Source organism: Pygoscelis adeliae, unplaced genomic scaffold (assembly GCF_000699105.1).
Source record: "Pygoscelis adeliae isolate BGI_AS28 unplaced genomic scaffold, ASM69910v1 Scaffold45, whole genome shotgun sequence".
NCBI lineage: Eukaryota > Metazoa > Chordata > Aves > Sphenisciformes > Spheniscidae > Pygoscelis > Pygoscelis adeliae.
This window is the reverse complement of record NW_008825114.1, coordinates 235,116-255,220: the sequence shown is the minus strand read 5'-3', so window position 1 is coordinate 255,220 and position 20,105 is coordinate 235,116. Positions and strand designations below refer to the sequence as shown.

Here is a 20,105-nt window from a genome sequence, read left to right as displayed (position 1 = left end):
TCCATCTGGCCCCATAGACTTGTGAACATCCAGGTGGCGTAGCAGGTCATTGACTGCTTCCTCTTGGATTAGGGGGGGTTCATCCTGATCGCCGTCCCTCTCTTCCAGCTCAGGGGGCTGAGTACCCTGAGGATAACTGGTCTGCCTGCTAAAGACTGAGGCAAAGAAGGCATTAAGTACCTCAGCCTTTTCCTCATCCTCGGTGACAATGTTCCCCCCCGCATCCAATAAAGGATGGAGATTCTCCCTGGCTCTCTTCTTGTCATTAATGTATTTGTAAAAACTTTTTTTGTTGTCTTTAACGACAGCGGCCAGGTTGCGTTCTAGCTGGGCTTTTGCCTTTCTCATTTCCTCTCTGCACAACCTAACGAGATCCCTGTACTCTTCTTGAGTCGCCTGCCCCTTCTTCCACAAGCGATAAACTCTCCTTTTTTTCCTGAGTCCCAGCAAAAGCTCCCCTTTCAGCCAGGCCGGTCGTCTTCCCCGCCCGTTCTTCTTGCGGCGTACAGGGACAGCCTGCTCCTGCACCTTTAAGACTTCCTTCTTGAAGATCGTCCAGCCTTCCTGGACCCCTTTGCCCTTCAGGACTGTCTCCCAAGGGACTCTCTCAACCAGCGTCCTGAACAGGCCAAAGTCTGCCCTCCGGAACTCCATATATATATATATATATATATGCTTTAAATTAAATTAAATAAGAGTTCTTTTGGTTTTATTCCATCTGAAACTTTTTAGATCATAATACTGATAAAGTTACATTTAATTGCATCAGAAAAAACAATATACAAACCTAAAGAAATGAAACATTTATTTTAAAATATTAGGTATATATATATATATATATATATATGCTTTAAATTAAATTAAATAAGAGTTCTTTTGGTTTTATTCCATCTGAAACTTTTTAGATCATAATACTGATAAAGTTACATTTAATTGCATCAGAAAAAACAATATACAAACCTAAAGAAATGAAACATTTATTTTAAAATATTAGGTATATAACTTAAATCAATACAGCTAGTTAAGAAGTGTTCCAGTCAACAGAAAATCACATGCAAGCTTGCATGAAAATAAAATAGAAATAAAAAATATTGGTAATGCCTTAAAAATCATAGAAACTTTTAGGATAAAGATTATGATGGCTACAAGTGTTTTCTGCTAGAAAATTCCAAGCTAAACCATGTAAAAGTCCTAATACTACAGGCAATTTTTTTTCATCTTTTCATGGAGTCAGCACCTAAAAAAAAGTAAAAATAATAATTTTGCCTTACCTTTACTATAAACAATCTTTATAGTAAACACAATCTAATTCAATGCATGAATGCACAGTTTAAAAATAAACACTAATGTACCTTGTCAAAAGGAATTCCATACTTTTTCAATATCGATGGAGAAATCAGAGTCATCTTGTGGCGAAGAAAAGCATCACATCCATGAGAGCTGCTTGGGAAGAACCCTAATAAGGCAAGATAAGCAAAATTGGGTATCTTTTAATTAAGCAAGTAGAAAATTATTGTAATATTTTACAATGCATAATACTGTTTAAACTTGTTTTAGAATTTTTTTATTGTGTCATCGCTAGGTTCTGAGAGATCTGTATAAAAATCAAATGCACCTCCTAAGGTTTTCAACTGATTTTCAGAGGGAGGGGTTGCAGGGGTTTGGGGTTTTTGTGTTTATTTGTTTGTCTGTTAAGAAGTGAAATAACTTAAAATAAATTTGGACCTGTAAATTTAGGCATACTTTTCTTACCCTTTACAGAAATATTTTATTGTTGGGTTTTGTTTTTTTTTTTACATTAACGTTCATTCTGCAACCCCTGCACACATGAAAATCAATTGTAATATATAAATTTAGAATGATTTCACAAGGACTAGGGTTTATCTAGCACTTGCAGACCATCTATACAGTAAACAAACACAACTTTCTATCTACAAAAGGCTAGAATGTATGGCTACTTTCACAGAGATATCTGGTACAACTAAAAACAGGTGGGGTATTTTTGCTTCTTTATATCTTGTCTTGATTTCTGTGAACAAGGATTGCTTTCCATGTTCCAACTTTCATGATTATTTACGTACCCACTCCATAGACCCTGCTTAGTTCATTAAATAATTATATAACCCAGCTGATGAGAACATGGAGACAAATGAATGAGGGGAAAAGTGAAAAATTAAAGACAAGGTTTCAGTGTTATTAAACTCTGGTATCTGACCCTCTAACCAGGGTGTGAACAGCACCTCAGCTACAGTCCAAATGAGCTACCCAATCCTTCCATCTCTGAAATGAAAACATCAGGCTCTTTTCCCTTCAACCTAACTATATTGTGATAAGAAACCACTATGATACAAGGAAAATGGGAGAAGATGAGAAGGAGAAAGAGGGGGACAGTTTCTAGAACATCACTAGTTTAGTACTTCCTGACCTCCTTTCAGACTCCATTCTAGAAAGAAGGTAACACTCTCAAAAACTGAAAACACAACTCCTACAAACAATAAAACAAAGGAAAAGAAAGGCATAGTAGTTAATGAAAGCAAGAAGCTCCTGAAAACATCAGATTGAAAAATGGAAGGAGTATAATGAGAGCCATCTAACCACCTACTTTCTCTGAATACTTGCTCTCAATCCCTCTTCCACTTAAGTACAGGTGTATTACTTGCTCTGAGATGAACATGTGTCTTTTGTTGGAGCCAAGAGGAATACTTTTGACTGTGTTATAATGCAACATCACAGAAGTCACATCACAAAGTTACAGCACTAACCTCAGCAGAAGGTTGACAAAGGGGAACAATTTACTCACTAACCAGCAAAGATGAGAAAGTCTTTATTATCTTTATTATTATAAAAATAATAATTATTATTATTATTATTTACCTTTACAGTCTTTTTAGTATTTCTACCAGACTATTAGCAAGAATCACCATGAGATGTACTATGAGTGACTGCAATCTATATGCTTAGCAGTCCTGGATAATACGTAATTTCACTGCATGAAGGACATAACATTTGAAAGTAATCCCTTCCTGTGAAGTTCAACTTTATTTATTTATTTTGCTTTCTTCTGTGGAGTATATTTTTCAATGTTACCAAGACTTCTTAACATCAACAGTTTACTGTATTTTATGTCATTTATTCTCAAGCGATTTCAGAGATTTCACAAAGATTGGCAGGCTACTGCTAAAAAAAGTTATTTAAAAAGTAATTGTTTTAAATCTTAATTTTCAGAAAACAGAACTGAGGCATAAAGCAGTTCACTCTTAACAGTTCCATAAGAAAAATATCTAGCAAACAAGAAGTTGAAACAAGAAGCGCTGGCTCCTTGTCTTAGACTCTAAGAGTAAGTTCTCACTGCTAGGCATACAGTTTCATCACAGCCCTCTCTTAAAACATGTAGGAGGAAAAGATGAATTCTAAGTTTTTGAACTACTGCAATATGAATTAGCCTGACTACTGTAAAAAAAAAAAGTCTATGATAATGACATTGGGTAAAAAAGGATTCTCCAAAATTGTCTGCATTTGTATTACAAACCTACGTAAAATTCATATGATAAGAAAATTAAAATATAAAGCCATTTAAAAAGGATGACTTTTTTTCTGGGTACCAGGAAAACATACATAATCCTATTCTGTTATGCAGGAGATCTACCTGAGAAACATGGACAGAAATTAAAGTGTTGCAAACAGTATTTAAAAAAAAAAAAAAAAAAAAAAGGTGTATTTTACCAATTATCTTGCATAGCAGCTTGACAGTGGAGAAGATACAATGCCAGCTCTTCATGATGAAGATGTCTCCTTCATGAATATTGATTCAGAAAAAATACTTTTGATTCATTTATGCATAAAATTATATTTTATGCCTGAAGAACACAAAAGATCTTTGAGAGAGATAGAGAGTCATAGATTACCTAGAACTATCCAAGGTGTAAAAGTTTGTCAACAATCAATGTATTAACCAAGAACACTATTCAATTATTCTCCAAACTGAATTGTAGCTGTTTTGCTGGAAAAGCCTGGTAATTGTATGAAAGCAGTAAGAAGAGGTCACCCAAGAAAAATACAGGAAAATAATTAACAAATATGACTAGACAAATTATATAAAAAAAACATTGCTCAGTGGACACAAAATTAGCCACAGGACATTTAACTAGTAAAAGGGCTTTCTGTCATCTCTTTACTGTGTTTGCACAAGTTGTTGTATCCCTCTCGTGTAAATGTTAGTTTGTCATTCACAGAAGCAGTTTCATTCTTGGAGCAACATGCTCACTAGTCAATTATGAAAGAAAAGAATCTCTTTCAAACAATTAACCATCTAAATATTTTTAATGACTTGAGAAAAAAAAGACAAAATCTCAACAATTTGCTATAACATACAGCCTTCTCTGTAATGTCAGATTTGACTTCTTCTCTCTGATGAATCTTGTATTTAAGTCCATTAACCACCCTACAATTCCAGAACAATTTTAAGGTGATCACATTATAATTGTTATATTCTGTGTACATTCTTTTCTAGCACACTCCCCAGTCCTGGGAGAACAATTTTTTTCTAATTTCTCAGATATAAGGTTAAGCAGCACTTAAGCAGCAAAGGTGTAATGTACACTTGTGCTAATCAATGTACTAGGAACTCTGCCAAGATGCCCTGCAATCAGATTTTATTCCAATTTATCATTCTTTCTTTTTTTTCCCTACCAACAGGCACAGAATTCTTTACTTTCTTTTGGAATTGCAAATAATGTTATAATGTAGGTTTCAAGAAGTAGTACTTGGTACGTACAGTTTTATCATATGTTTGGCTTCACCAACTAAAAGACAGTTAAAAGAAACTAGCCCACAATTAGTGGGCTCCAGCAAATAAATTTCAACTATTTGGCACATTTAATGCCTATAACATAATAATAACAATCATATCTTGGAATCTACAGCTCATGAGCTTCAAGAAATCTCAGTCCTGAGCAGCATAATAATAGAAATATACTGGAACATACTCTGGAAAAACTGATTGAAAGTGATACTTGAGACTGAGGAAATAACTGGTATGAAAAGTAGCAAAAACCTTAATTTCTAAAAGCAGGGAGAGATTGACTGAGTTGTTTTCCCTGAGAAAACAAATTTTGTATCAAATTCTGCTACTGCAATACGCTTTATTAGCTCAATATATATGATGATAAAAAGCGAACGATGGGCAGATATCCAAAACTTAAGTTGTACCACTACAGCTCCAAGAGATCAGGAATAGTTGTGACAACTCCAACCAGAAGGCAAGCTTGTTGCTGAATTTTAAGGAAGTTGCGAACAACACAGAACAGCAGAACACAACCTGCTTAAAATCCATTAAGAGAAATTTACAGGAGAACCTTTGCTGTGGTTACAGAGCCCTCACAGTGAAATCAAGGTGCAGCCTACGCATTCTGTACCGCTATAAAATATCTTTTGACTCTGTCGAAGTCTACACTTACACACATCCACATTTTCCTGTTCATTCAACTCATTTTCTCAAAAGCACTCCCCTTCAGTGAACAAGGGAAGAAAGGAAGGTAGTATTTCCTCATTACAAGACTCAGTTTATCAGAAGGTCTTTTGTTCTGCCCAGGCTAAACGTTAAGGTCACACAAGCTTTTCGTTCAGGAAAGAAAATCACTATGGGAGAATCAGTTAGCAGATGTGAAAAATACCTAACAGCACGCTGAATAGAGGACACGGCATTAGAAACATCACAAGACCCTTACAAATACATTAAATGCAGGCCAATTCAAGACATGCCTGCAACACACCAGAACCATTCTCAAATACCAAGCTGACGTTAAAATTACCAATTTACAGGATTACCAGTTAATCCTGGATATCTATTGAAATCCCACATGCAAAAGAAAAAATACTGAAATGTATCTAAAATGTAACTACCATTCAAGTTCTGTAGTACATTCATGCTTTTATGAGACACATGAAATCTTAATTTAATCCACTAACACTAATCCAGTAACTTTACATCAGTTCTACAAATGCAGGTATTTTGTGGGAATTTGCATGCAACCCCAGTTTCTTGGATGGTCTCTTGAAATGTGGAAGACCTCTTCCACACCTCTTCTCAATACTTGTATTTAGCCATCTGTACCCTACTTATCTTCTTGGAAATGATTACATGGAACACAAAATGACAATTCAAAACAATTACTTCATAGGAGACGATGAGCAATAATCAAAGATCAGGGTAAAACAGAATTAGGTTACTCATTGATTGACATCCATGAGAAAAGACCGTCCAGTTGAAAATTCCCCCATCCATGATTTAAAGAAACACTGACATTCTCAACACCTAGAGCAGAATTAGAACAGTCTACAAGTATGTGATTCAGCACTTGGTGGCCAAATGTTTGGGTATGAGCACATAAACTACAGGTAGAGTACATTTATCCACCAAACTGAAAGTCCCACTCAGGCTTTTTAAAAACCTTATCTAGTTAACACAAGCAACAATAGCAAAGAATATGTGAAAACATAGGCTTCAAACTGTGTTAACAATCAAAACATGCTCTCAGAAGACTACATACATATTCTGACAGATAACATAGCCCAAAATAAGACAATCTTACACAAGGTAACCAATCCTATTTGTACTAACAAAATAAAACTACTTCTTGAGTTACAGTGTTATCACTGGGCTGGTGAAGACACACCCTTTGTCAACACTACTCCACCTCAATACAAGACAATGACACTTCCATGCAATTTCTGGTTTTATGATCCATACTCTAGATACAAGTCAAAGCCTTCTCATCTTTGGGGGAAGCTGGGAGCAGTGGGCACTAAGCAGATTCCTATCTGTGTCTGAGGAAGACAGGATTCCCACACACAGGACATTGCTGCACTGAGAGCCTTTAAAGCATACATAAATGGTTCACGGATAAAGAACGTATTTTAAAATAAGTTCAACTCTATAAATTATTGAGGGACAGTGAGCATTGCTATCTGGAAGGCTCATTTTTTTCACCCTGAGAGTATTGTTCCTACATGTCACACATGGCTCATATCAGATGACATCACATCACAACTATCACTCACACAAACTGAAGTGGATTGGGTTCCACTCCTCGGTTGCTTACCCTTTTCAAGATATTTGGAATGCTTATCTATGGTACTAAGAATGTGTCCATACTGTTTTCAATTAAATTGTTCAGCTACATTCATACACAGACAAATTACAATACTACTCCCAAAAGAGTAATTCTACAACTCCATTGACTTGAACAGGGTGACTAGCTATATATTACCTTGTATGATCAAGGATATCACAATTTGGCCAATAATAAAGTCATTATTTAAGCACACACACATAAAATCATATTCTTAGGGAACTTTCAAATCAAATTCTGACCAGTCAATGAATGAGGCTAGACTTCCTACCTTTTTCTACACTTCCATACTCAAGTCTTCACCTGAAATTTTACAGTAAAGGTGCTGTATTTCTAGTTTATTAATATTAATTGAAAATATAAAATATCAAAATATCAAAATATAAAACCTACAATATAAGAAAGAGAACACCCTAAACTGCAAATATCTTCAGTGTAATTTAACTTTAATGTAAGTAAAAATAATCCAAATTAACGCAATTAAGCTCAAAGGGTTATTTTTTACTTCTGTAGCTCTTCATTTAAAGGACTTAGAACATACAAAATATTAATCATAATTCACTGATCAGTACTCTTGGAACACAGACAAAGATGAAAGGAGGACTGAGTTTTCTAGTCATTATATTTTTAGATTTTACTTTGATAGGTATAAATACAAACTTCATATAATTTATTTAAATTAATTTGCAGAGATTTGAACCAATTTGATTTAACTTTTTGTATTGCACATAAAGAAATTAGGAGGATGAGTTTGCATGACAACAATCCTCACAAAGAAGCAGTGGCAATTTGTATGCTATATAAAGCACAGAGTACAAAAGCCACAAAAGCAGCAAGTGCTGTGAAATATGAGTGTTGTTATGCCCAGATGAGTATGTTACAGCCTTAAGTTTATTATCTCTTAGATGTGACTTTCCTAACGTGACTCACGTAACTATCAATTGAGACAAAGTTCAATTCTTCAACTGCACAAGCTTTCAGGTTCAAGACCCTTAGAAGTTAGGCAAGTTCTACATCATTTCATTTCAACAACTATTTATACCTGTTTTCATACATAAGAGGTAATGACTTCTGCATGAAATGAATTAATTAATACCGTACACCATACAAAGCTTTTTATAACACCCCTACATACTTGAAAATAAAGTTTAATATATTGTTTCTTTAACACCACAGATAGATATCATCTCCTCTCTAAAACAGTTTCTGCAATTAAACGATCTATTAAAAGATCTTGAAAATCCTTCAAACTGTCACTTCTGATTTGCCACTCTGCTTCTATTCTCTTTATTTTCTAACCCATTTTGTGAAACAAAAAATCCTTAAGAATACCATGGTATTACAGATTAACATAACAACAAGTATAAAAATTGCAGTTAACTGCTCACTTGAGATTTTTATTACATTTATGTCTACATAAAATTGAAAAAAACCTACATAAATGAGAAAGCAGCTGAAGGGCAAAATCAAACTGTTGTCTTTATTAGATGCAAGTCTAATGTCTTTCAGATAAAGTATCTGTAGGTGCCACAGTCAATCAAGATTTCAATGGAAAGCAAAAATGAAAGCATTCATGCACAAAAGGCATGTGTGGTAATTGTGATGTGCAGACAAGATAATGGAAAATATTCTAGCCTTCCTTTAATTTTATGTATCAACTGCTGCCTTGACTCAGACAACCTGTCACATTTAATGCATTATTTTATTATTCTAATTATTTAGGAGCATGCGATTAATTTGGTAAGCATCTGGTCATCAGAGCTAACCTTCTTGAATAAACTACATTTTTTTTCTTCAGATGTTGCACTCATGCAAAAATATGATTAAAAACATTTTCAGTACACATGTAATTAAATATGAAGGTCTCATTTACACTATGTTTTATTAATGTTTATTATTAAGCTACTTGCAGCCATGCAGCTTACTTTACACTTTCAACTTTTTTAAGATACCTTACTGTAAAACTCGGACTGTATTTTAGCAGTCAGTAGTTGCAAAGTAGAAGATCACAGAGGTCTTAACCTCCACAGCATGGAAATAATCAGAAATGGTGGTTTCGCAAAAAAAAAAAAAAAATTTGAATGTGTAAGTCAAATTGAGCATAAAGTCCATCATCTTTATTCTTAAGAACTACAGCGTCATCTTCTACATTCCATTCTAAGCTATTAGCTGGACCAAAAATATCATGAAAACAACCTACTCACAGAAAAACATCACAGAAGACATTAAAGTCAAATACTAAAAACTTAGGAAATGTCAGAGAGGGTTGTCCGTGAAACTAACTCACTTGTCTTATATTGCTGTTACAATAAAAATCTCTGTATGGGTATGTAGTTTTTCTACAGAAATCCAGTTTCATTCACGGAATGTAAAGGAATAAACAACTATTTGAAATCTTATCTTCACTGTTCAGTATCTGATTCTATATTTTATTTGCTATTTACTATTCAAAACACGGTTCTGAAATAAAAATAATTAAGTTTCGATCATTACATATGATTCATCGAGGAAAGTAGTTTTCCATTCACCACACAGATCTTTATAACTTGTACTAACGTATAATTAATAGCAGTCGTAGACAACTTACTTCCATGCAGATGTGCACCGACCAAGGCTGAGTGACATGCCTGGGCAACTTCTTTAAATATAGCAATCAGTAAGGATCAAGGAACTGGGTTCCTGTTCCCAGCTGTAGAAAAGCCCTGAAGCCTGATCCCTTTCTGTCCTACCTTCTTCCAGCAGTTCTGGACCTAAGAACTGTTACGCTGGGTGAGACTGAAGTCCTAAGTCCCATTTAGCCTATTGTCCAATTCTGACTCTGGCATTCAGACATTTAGACACAGTATAACCTATTGGCTTCTGACAAACAGTGGTTTTGAAGATTTCCACTTGTCCCTGTGCTTTATGTTCCACTCCTCTTACTGTATGTATTAGGCCACGATTATCAGCAATAAGAGGCCTGAGCACCTCCGGGCCACAGTTTTCTAACATAATACTTTCTTAAACTATGTAAGTTTATGCTAAATGACGTCAAAAGCTCTCATGTAGCAAAGCATGTATTTCCAAAAGTTATCTACTTCCTGAATTTGTATAGGTTACTCCAGTATCTGGGGAAATTAGGGTATGTCAAAGAAAAATCTGAAGGTTTTTTTTAGCCTGCAGCGAACAATGCCATACCTCAAGGCCACTTAGTTTTTAGAAACGAGTGAACAAGTGTTGCTGAAAGTGCTGAAACTGCCCAGTCTCCTCCCTCACTCTCAAAAAAAAAAAAAGTTTCAATACACACTCCTTACAGAACATTTAAACCTGAACAGTTTTAAAACACCGCGCAACTATAATCAATCAGTATGAAATCAACAATAAATGCAGAGCAGCCATACCACATCAAATCAAAAGTCTATCCACCCAAAGATCTTGTTCCGAGCAACCGTCAAAAGGGGATGTACAGAGAAATGTTTAAATACAGCATGAAATCTTTGCTTCCTCTGAGTAATCTAGTACCAACGAGTTGCTGCTCCAAGGCTTCCAAAGCCAGATGCGGTTCCTATGCTCCTCTAACAGATTTCTTTGCCAGTATTGTCCAGTCTCCCCCTGAATCCACCATGGACAGTGAGGAGTTCATACTGTGAAAGGAACCTTCTCCTTCTGTTTTGAACCTTCTGAGGCTCTTCATTCAGAGTCTCTAGCTGTACTGGAAGACCCAGCGAGCAATCACTCTTTAGTCACCTTTTCCATGCCAGTCATCACAGCTCTTTATCATGCCCCTTTCCCTTTATTTGACATTCTTTCAGACTGGAAGGTTAGAGCTTACTAACAATTATTAAAACAAAAAGGCAAATTTTCACCAGTCCTAGTGTCCCTCTCTGAACCTCTTCCAATTCTCTATTCCTTTTACTCCTTGCTCATTTCCTGTAAATCTTAAAAATAATTATTGAATGATCCTATCATAAGTCAGTGTCACTTGCCCTGATTTCAGATTTCAGAAGACAGATTTCAACTATACATGTTGTAGTGTACAAGTTGATACACTTGTAGTGTACAAGTCTACAACATGTATCAACTTGTTTACCAGTGAAAACTAAAAGCTTCAAGGTAAGTGTATGAAGAGTTCTATACTTTGCAAGTTGGAAAGAGAATCTGGAAAGCAAAAAAAGTAAGTGACAACTTTCTTAACTGAAAAGATGGGAAAATTTAGGAATAGTAAATATAATTATCCAGGCTGAAATCTGTCTTTCTGAGATGTCTTTTTTAAGACTGCAAGTTCACCAGTCTTTACTTTCATCTCAGTGATACATGCCATCTTACTGTTCTCAGCCACAGTTTAAAAATAGCTCAGAAAAACAGTCATGCACCTATACGCGCATAAATTGGATAAGAAAATGTACAAAAAGTCTCAGAATTTGGTCCCGATACACAATATCTAATTATCAACTTTCAATAGCATTCCTTATATACTATGGTTAATAGCAGGCTATAAAACATGGGCTGCCAGGCCAAGAAACAGGCCTAATTATTCCTGTGTTCATAAGTTGCACTCTTAACCTAGAAATAAAAAGAGGTGTAGTGTTATTGAAAATAAAACAAATTACTGTGTGTGAGAAGAATTTTCCTATAGACCAGTGATTTTTACCCCTCAGATCTCAACCCTACAACAATATCCTCTGCTCCTTCTCAACAGACCTCCCTCACACCTCTGGAGGGCAAAGGCCCGTACATGCTTTGGCTAAAGTGGTTTTATATGCCTGCTCACTGGCCAGCAAGATGCTACCAAGTAAGATTTAGCATCGGTACATTTTGTCTGCTTCCCCCTTCCCAGAGGTACTAACCAGGTTTCCATCCTCTACCCAGCCATTAACTTTCATGAAACTTCTGGAGACTCCGCCGCCTTCAATATTTCTCTTTGTATCAAATTTGGCTAAGAAGTTAAGATTCAAAAGTTACTGATGAAAGAAGCTATGACAAGAAAGAGCAAGGGCACGGAGGAGACAAAGATGCTAGCAATGAAAATCTAATGAACAACAAAATACTAAACCTCATTTTCATAAGCTTCACCAAGCTAAAAATGCCAGTACAAAATAAAGTTTTAAGAGAAAAAAAAATTGTTGTTTCTTAAGAATTGCTCAAAGTACTAGAAAGTGTTTCTTGTTTGCTATCATACCGTAGACAGATAAAAGTCACACAACATTAAGTAATAAAACACAGTAGGTGAGTCGAGGACACTGTTTTTCACTTTGCTGGAGGTTTGTCCTTCAAATATCTTACATATGGAAATATTGAAAATATTACCTTGAGCTAGCCTTTCAAGCCGTTTCCCATGCTCTGGAGGAATAGCATACCTAAAATTCACATAAAGAGAGGGATGAAATGCTTAAAACCATAATTACTAGACAAGCCATGATTCACATATGATAAATAATTAAAAATACAGAAGCCAAAAAGATTAAAGACTGAAAAATTATACGGGAAAAATATACCAATTTCTGAGGAAAAAATACAGAGAGGTTTTCTTGAGAAAACATTTTAGCTTATTCCTAGTTTAAACATTATAATATGTAGTTTTAATCAAGCATATTGACAGTATTTGATATGATTATACCACTCAAGTTAAAAAAGACAGATATACTTCCATTTTCCAAAGGAAACAAAAAAACATAAAATAAGTCTAATTTATACAGGTTTAATTTCTTTGAATTTTACTGTGCTTCACAAGACACGAGTTCAACAGAAAAATATGAGCATTAAACATCTCTATTTTTTCCTATAGCCAATTCTGTGGAATAAAAGGGTTACTTGTCTTTGTAAAATCATTACGATTAGAGTTAAAAAAATTATTTAAGAAATACACTTTCTTTAAATTAAAGAATTGTACATATCTTGGAATCACTCTGTTCTTACAATAAATTATTTTTTTAAAGATTCCATATGCTATCTGCAACAAGTCAGTAACAATATAAAAGAACTGGAATTAACTTCATGTTATTTTCATGTTTATTACAGCTAAAAAAGTGAAGATTATTGAAAAGCTGTAATTTCATTCTGCTTTTCTGAACACTTTTTTATTCACATATTTACTGCACTTCATAGATATACTGTATGTATTAATTAGGCTTTATTATTACTTTAACTGCTTCAATATGTGATATAATAGGCTTTTGTTTCAGTTTAAAGTTGCAACAGCATTGGATTGATTCTCCTCTATAAAAAAATATGGTTCAGAAAAGGAGAAAATGCATATTCAGCTGTACAACATAGTTTGAAAATGTGGATTTGGAGTAAGTCAACATACAGCTTTTTTCTTTGACTACACTGTGAACACAGATTTCATTCATCTCCCCGATAACTCACTCAGAAAAACAAGAAAAGGACCCTAGCCCCTCATTTTGCATAAGAAATAAACATCCCCTTATTTCAAGCTCTCATTTGCACATACACAATTTTACTCTATTACAACTGAAACTGCTGCATAGAAGCAAGACCCTTCCACCACAGAAGTCAGTGCTCTAAGTTGAACTGTAGCAAAACTCATGCCTACTGACAACCCACTTCAAATGGTATTAAACAAAAAGAGACTTTCAGCTTGACTTTGCTCAGTGTTTGTGGTTTTAATCAGAATTTCAGTCTTACAAAAATTGATTGTTTCTCTTCACTTGTACTTCCAAAGTGTTTGTGCCTGTTCTCCACTCCGTATTACACAAGCATCAGCATGTATACATAGTAATCTAAACTATGTATTTGCATCTTTCAAACGCCAGTGGAGACAAATGCTACGTATACCATCATATACTGTACTGTATGTCATTAAATACACAACTCCATAACGTAAAACATTAACAGATAGTGTTCATGCCTAACAAAAAAACAAACTAGAGGCTTTTCTTTGTTTTACCAGTCTCTAATTGGACTGGTATTCTTCCTAAAAAGTTACTCTTCCAAAAGTACGTTACTACATTTTTATGATAATATGCAGCCACATGCTTCCATTTGTACATGTAAACATGTAAGTATTTATCAATATTACAAAAATGCAAACCTGGACAACTGAACTCTCAGTAAGTCTCTCGGAAAGATAAGACAGAACACGATTTAACTGGGCTATAGCTATTTATTCAGCTAATCTAAAATTACCAAGCAATAATTCAGTCAATGCAAGTTGGTGCTTTTCATCATTGTCTTCATTTGAAGTCTGTGGCAACATCTGCTCCTCAATATGTTATTTCGTCCTACTGTTGCCATTGCTCTTTTCTCACAGCTAAGAAAAGGACCAAGGAAAGGGGACCATCCTTGTAGTATCAGATATCAGGAGCCCCAAAGTCACTCTCCAGGCCCTTCAGGGTTGGTTCCTAGCACAATTTATTAGAAAACCAAGCTTTTCGAACACACATGCACCTGCCTTGGATAGTCAAATTAGTGACATGAATCTTACTAGATCCTTGGTCTACTGTACAGAACGTTAAATAAAAAAATTCCCAAACTCAGATCTCTAAGAGAAAAAAGTATTCACTCAGTCTCAATAGTTAGCTCATATGAGAACTTCAGCAGAGTTAAAGCTTTTAGAAAAATATTTTTCCTCATCTTGTGTCCAGCTTCCTTTTAGCTACATTACCAAAGAGCCACTAACATTTGTTTGACTTCTCATATCCTAAGGCCAAGTCTGGCCCTCTTTAAAAGTAAATGTAATGGACATTAAATGCTAAATCACTAAGAGGAAAAGAGAATGTTTCTTGGAAAACAAGCAAAGAAACAGATAAAAAGGGAAGAACAAGTAAAAAGGGAAATGTTGATGCTAACTAACTACATTTTATTAGTTCAGGAAGACATACTTGTTAAAAATTTTGAAAAGACACATAAAAGCTGAAGAGTCACTGTTCATTGCTAGAGTCATAATACAAAGACAAAAAATTATGGTACCTACATTTGTCAAGTATTGTTCAAAAAGATATTCTGAAATACATATTAATTCAGCAAATCAAGGGTACTGGATAACTACAGTTACTAATGCAGTTACAAGTACTACTGGATAACAAGATAACTACAAATAAGTAATATATATTAAATCTAAGCCATTAATTTGTGTTTCTGAAACATTTATATATAAGTTTTCAAGATTAATTCTTCTACACAATTTCTCAGTGTACTTTAAATAAGCTAACAACTTCTCTGCCTCTTTTTTTTTTTTTGTGGTAAATAAAATCTCAGTCTTAGGCAATAACATCCACTGTTTATTCGTGAACTAGTGGCAATGCAAGCTCCCTGTTCTACCTATATTCTTCAAATCCCCAGCAGAGGCAAAAACAGACAGTAGTCTAGTAGCTGTGATCACTCAGTCTCGTCTAGCTCAGAAAACATGGTTGGTAACAATTACAATAGCTGACTTTGTGAAATGAAAAAACAATGTTCTGGGAACTTGGCTGAAAATAGCAATTCACAACCTGCTTAATTTTAGTAACTACTTTGGTTACTATTTGATTTGATTTGATAATCAGATGCAAAATCTTAATAACCTTTGAGTTACTGTTACCTTTACAATTTCTGTTCTACGAGAATGAATTTATTTTTTCAACAACAACTGCTAGTCCATTATAGTAAAATACAAGTTTTACCTTGCATGGCAAAGAAAGAGAATACAGTACAGGGAAAAAAAAATATGGATTTTACTCAAGTTCAGTTGCGTCTTGCACAGAGATGCATCCATATAACAACACACCTAAAAAAATGCATCCTCTCCTTTTATTTTCCTTTAAGTGGAAAATGGAATCTTTAGTACAACTCACTTGAAGATATTAAAAAAAAGCATCTCGACCACAGATGAAACTGCTTAATTCAAAAGAAGACATAGAATAAAATTACAGGCTTCAGAAGGAGAAATAACTAATAGACATTTCAGAAGACATAAGGCAAACTAATACTGCATCTCCACAGCAATATCAGCTTTTTCAGATTTCCATTTGAAAGACTGTTGCAGAAACATTAGACAACATAAAATAATTCTACTACATAAAAGCGCTTATGGGAAACTGGACTAAAAACACTTAATATGAACTGACAACAAATATTTTGAAACAATGCCAGGGCATGACTTGTCGTACATTTGTTACCCTTTCCCTGGTTACGGTATAAGGTATAACCATTTGATTCTTTTGATAACGAGTGTAGGTCATGAAAAACAAACTGCTCAAAGCTCTTGGATATCCAAAAAGCTAATTAAAAAAGTTAAATTTCTATACAGATATCAAAATGAGATTGAGACGACAAGGAAAAAATCCCAAAACAAATCTTGATCAGAAATATCATTACATAAATGTAGTTCCAGGGTAAATATTATTACAGTAGCTGAGTTTTAAAGAGTTAGGCTTTAAATTGATTTTTTTTTTAATTCAATCATCTTTGTCTCTTTCACATACCCATGTACTGCAAGTGTTAAAAAGTCAAGCTTTCCAATTTCAAGTTGGAAAAGCCCATTTTAGTTCAGTTACTGGTAAAATCATTGTATATAATTTGGGATTACAGATTTTTAATAGTGCTCCTGGGCCCATTTGTGACATTAACATGCATAAAAATTTCAAATATTACCCTCTTTTTAGACTTGCTTACTGGCTAGATTTGACAGTTCTCCATTCAACATGTTTGCTCCAACTCCATTATGAAGCATCTAGTTTCACCCACCTACAGCATGCAGAACCTCAGAGCTTAATTCAGGGTTCTGAAATACTTTCCAGGATGAGCAGCCTAGAAGTTAAGCATGGTATCACAGTTCATTACTTTAAGGCTCTTTGCTGAGCCAGGTTTTCATAGAACAGATACCCTATTCATCTGCAGTTGCTTCTCAATTTATAATAATGAACATATTATTTAAGCAATTCTAGCATTGCTTCATGATACCTTCTTCAGGATCTACAACGTAATAAAAAACAAAGCAGCACCACAACATCAAATTGATCAGCTGTAATTTCTACAAGGCCAGGAATAAAAATAAATTAAAAAAAAAAAAAAAGGAGATATGAGAATTTTCACAGTAGAAGCAACCAAACCTTCTAACAAAGTTGGGATTGAAACAAAACACTTTCAGCCCAGAGCTACCAAGTCCTTCAAGAATAATGCAACAAATATCTGTACATTTTTAATAGTAAAATCCCTGTAAGATCAGGGAAGAAATGATCATCTGGTTTTTTGCTCCACTCTGAGATGTTCTCCTGGGCTTTATCAAGAAAAATCTCCAAGTAGCCAGAAAACATGTCACAAACCAATCAGAACTCCTGCAATAGCTTCACAGTAGAAGTAAATCACCTAAACTATAATGTTAATAAAAATAAACAAATGCAATTGTATGTGTTTAAAATATTTTCACATTATTATGAACGTTGATTGGCAATAATCCATTGAAAATCATTATAAATTTTTTAATGGATTAATTGAATCCAAGCTTTAATAATTTAGCATTGAAGCTTCTCTAACTCCTTCTAACTTCAAGTTAAAAAATTATACTGTCTTGGTTTTAAGATATTGATATAAGAATACTTATTTAGAAAAATTAAGTGCAGCATAACATTAAGTATTACAGCTTGCTTTCTGAAACAAAATTGTACATATAATTTTTAAAAGCACGCTACATAATCTACTATTGTAGCTAAAAATACAGTGATCCTATTTTTCATCTGTATCTGAAGTAGGTCTTTCATTTCTCTTCAATCCACTGCATAGACTTGATGTGTACTTATGATTCTCTCTATTCTGCCTTTAATTAAACAGAGAAACATGACTGTATGTTGGCCATGACTAATACCCACTTAGCATTTAGTAGTGTTTAAACAAATTAAAAAAAAAAAAAAAAATCAGAAAACCTTAGCCAACATTCTTACTAATGCAGTTTGAAGCAGCATTGCTTCAGTTTCCAACGTTTTCACCAAGACCTATACAAACTAAGCACTAAAATTAAGCATTCTTCAACCGTCAGCACCCATTCTAACACTACAAAAAGCTTCTATCACCAAGTTTGTTTCAACATGAAAATCCTGGTTTAAGCACATATTCAAGATGGAAATTAAATCAAACTCCTCACTCAGGGAAACTGTGTTAGAAAGAGGTGTCCACGACACCTGTCTTGCATTCCTCTAATGTCCAGGATGATTAAAAAGGGGAAAAAAAAAAAAAAAAAAAAAAAAGACACCAAATACAATTTGATTTGTCCACAACACAGATAAGGTAAAGCAGCTTAAGAAGTTAAACTTAAACAGATGCGCTTTTTTGACCTGCAAAGCATTTAAAGTTATTAATAGATTTAATAACCTTAAAATTTTAATAAAATGAAAATAAATTTAAAGGTATGAATGAATGTAAAAATCACAAAGTCATCGAGCTTGCACAGTAAAATGTATTAAAGAACACAAAAAACTACACAGTTATAACACAACTTTACTAGAATAATCAATAGGAGTATAAAGATTTAGTCATATTTCTTAAATTTTATAGTGATCTTTCTATCTATGCCTCAGGAAGTAATTATACCAATCTGTGCCACATGAATAACATTGTTCTAGACATCAGAGCCAAAGAAGTTACATTTAGTACTACAGATTCATTACTATGGTAGCTCTACTGGAACTACAAAGCTGAAATATGAAGTAGTCTGTTCCTTCCATCGCTAAAAACATTAAAAACCACAGATCAGCAGACAAGGTAGTTCAGGAGACTGGTCATTAGATTTTGAAAACTTCCTTTTCTAACTTACACACTGCAGAGTTAGAAAATAATTGGTCACATATATTGTACAGTTATAGCTTATACAAAATAAACTGATAACTTTATTCCAATACCTAAATGGCTGCTATCAACTGTAGCAGTGCAAAAAACTTCTGGTCAAAGAGAAAAACGTAGCTTCTTCCGGACCTTCAAAGTGAGAGTTGAAAGCTATTTATCAGACTGCTGCTTTCTTTGTTGCTGCACCTGTTTTGTGAATGGGGGGGAGAGAAGGTCCTCTTTTTCTCTAATCCTGTATTTCCAAGGGCTTTATATTTCTCAGAATGCAGATTAAGAAAAATATTGGCTAAAAACATGTAAGTAGATAGAAACTAGACAGAACTAGCAGCACAAATGGTTGCAAATGAATTGCAAGCACTTTACACGCAGGTTTAGAATTCTGCAGAAAAGTAAAGACTTGATTCAGAATTGGTTATCAAGTCACCCCATACATTAGCAAAGTAACTGTGAGCACCATCTTCTTTAAAATTCAGTATCACAGAATGATAGAAAAGTTTAGGCTGGAAGGGACCTAAACATCATCTACTCTGATCTCCTGATCAACATATGGATAACTTCAAAGTTAGATTAGTTTGCACAGGGCAACATATAGTCAAGCTTTGAAAACTTCCAAAGCTGAAAACTCAGCAGCCTCCCTAAGCAACCTGTTACAATGTCATTGTGAATTATTTTTTCCTTCTATCAAACTGAAATGTCACCTGTTGCAAGTTGTGATTATTGCTACCTTTCCCTTGTTATGTCAGTGCATCACTGAGAAGAGTTTGGCTGCATCTTCGCTATAATCTCCCTATACCACAGATTACAACCCCAGACCATGTATCAGAACATAACTTTTACAGAAAAATTCATTAAGTCAACAACTATAAACAAGTAACAATCAGCTCAAAAAATGTTTGTTTGCCCAAATAATTAATGATTTGCCCTTAAGGACTGCAAAACACCTCTCCCCTTACTTTGTCTATAGACTTCTTATATTTCGCATAAGAATCCTCTTATGCTAATCCATACTGCTAATTCTTGTTAGAAAAGTTAAAAATTGAAAGAGTCCTGACAATCCAGAAAAGTTTAGCAGTTCTCAGGGAAGTATCCCATATGGTTGGAAACACCCCGCAGATAACATCTGCAGAGATGGTAGACATTGGGCTTTAATGAAAAGCAAGATTTAAGTAAGCATGAAACTTCTTCAAAGGAAAGCCTGCACAGATAATTCACAACCCAACC

The 20,105-nt window shown here is 34.4% G+C and overlaps 1 protein-coding gene across 1 annotated transcript in view; it reads right to left on the bottom strand.

Annotated features, from left to right (window-relative positions):
* Positions 1-20,105, bottom strand: part of KDM4C (lysine (K)-specific demethylase 4C) — a 276,941-nt gene that overhangs the window by 226,881 nt on the left and 29,955 nt on the right. Inside the window, exons 5-6 of the mRNA XM_009328050.1 lie at positions 12,417-12,466; positions 1,353-1,456 (exon numbers count right to left, since the gene is read on the bottom strand). Coding sequence (XP_009326325.1) covers positions 1,353-1,456; positions 12,417-12,466 — 154 coding nt within the window. The remainder of the gene's footprint in view (positions 1-1,352; positions 1,457-12,416; positions 12,467-20,105) is intronic.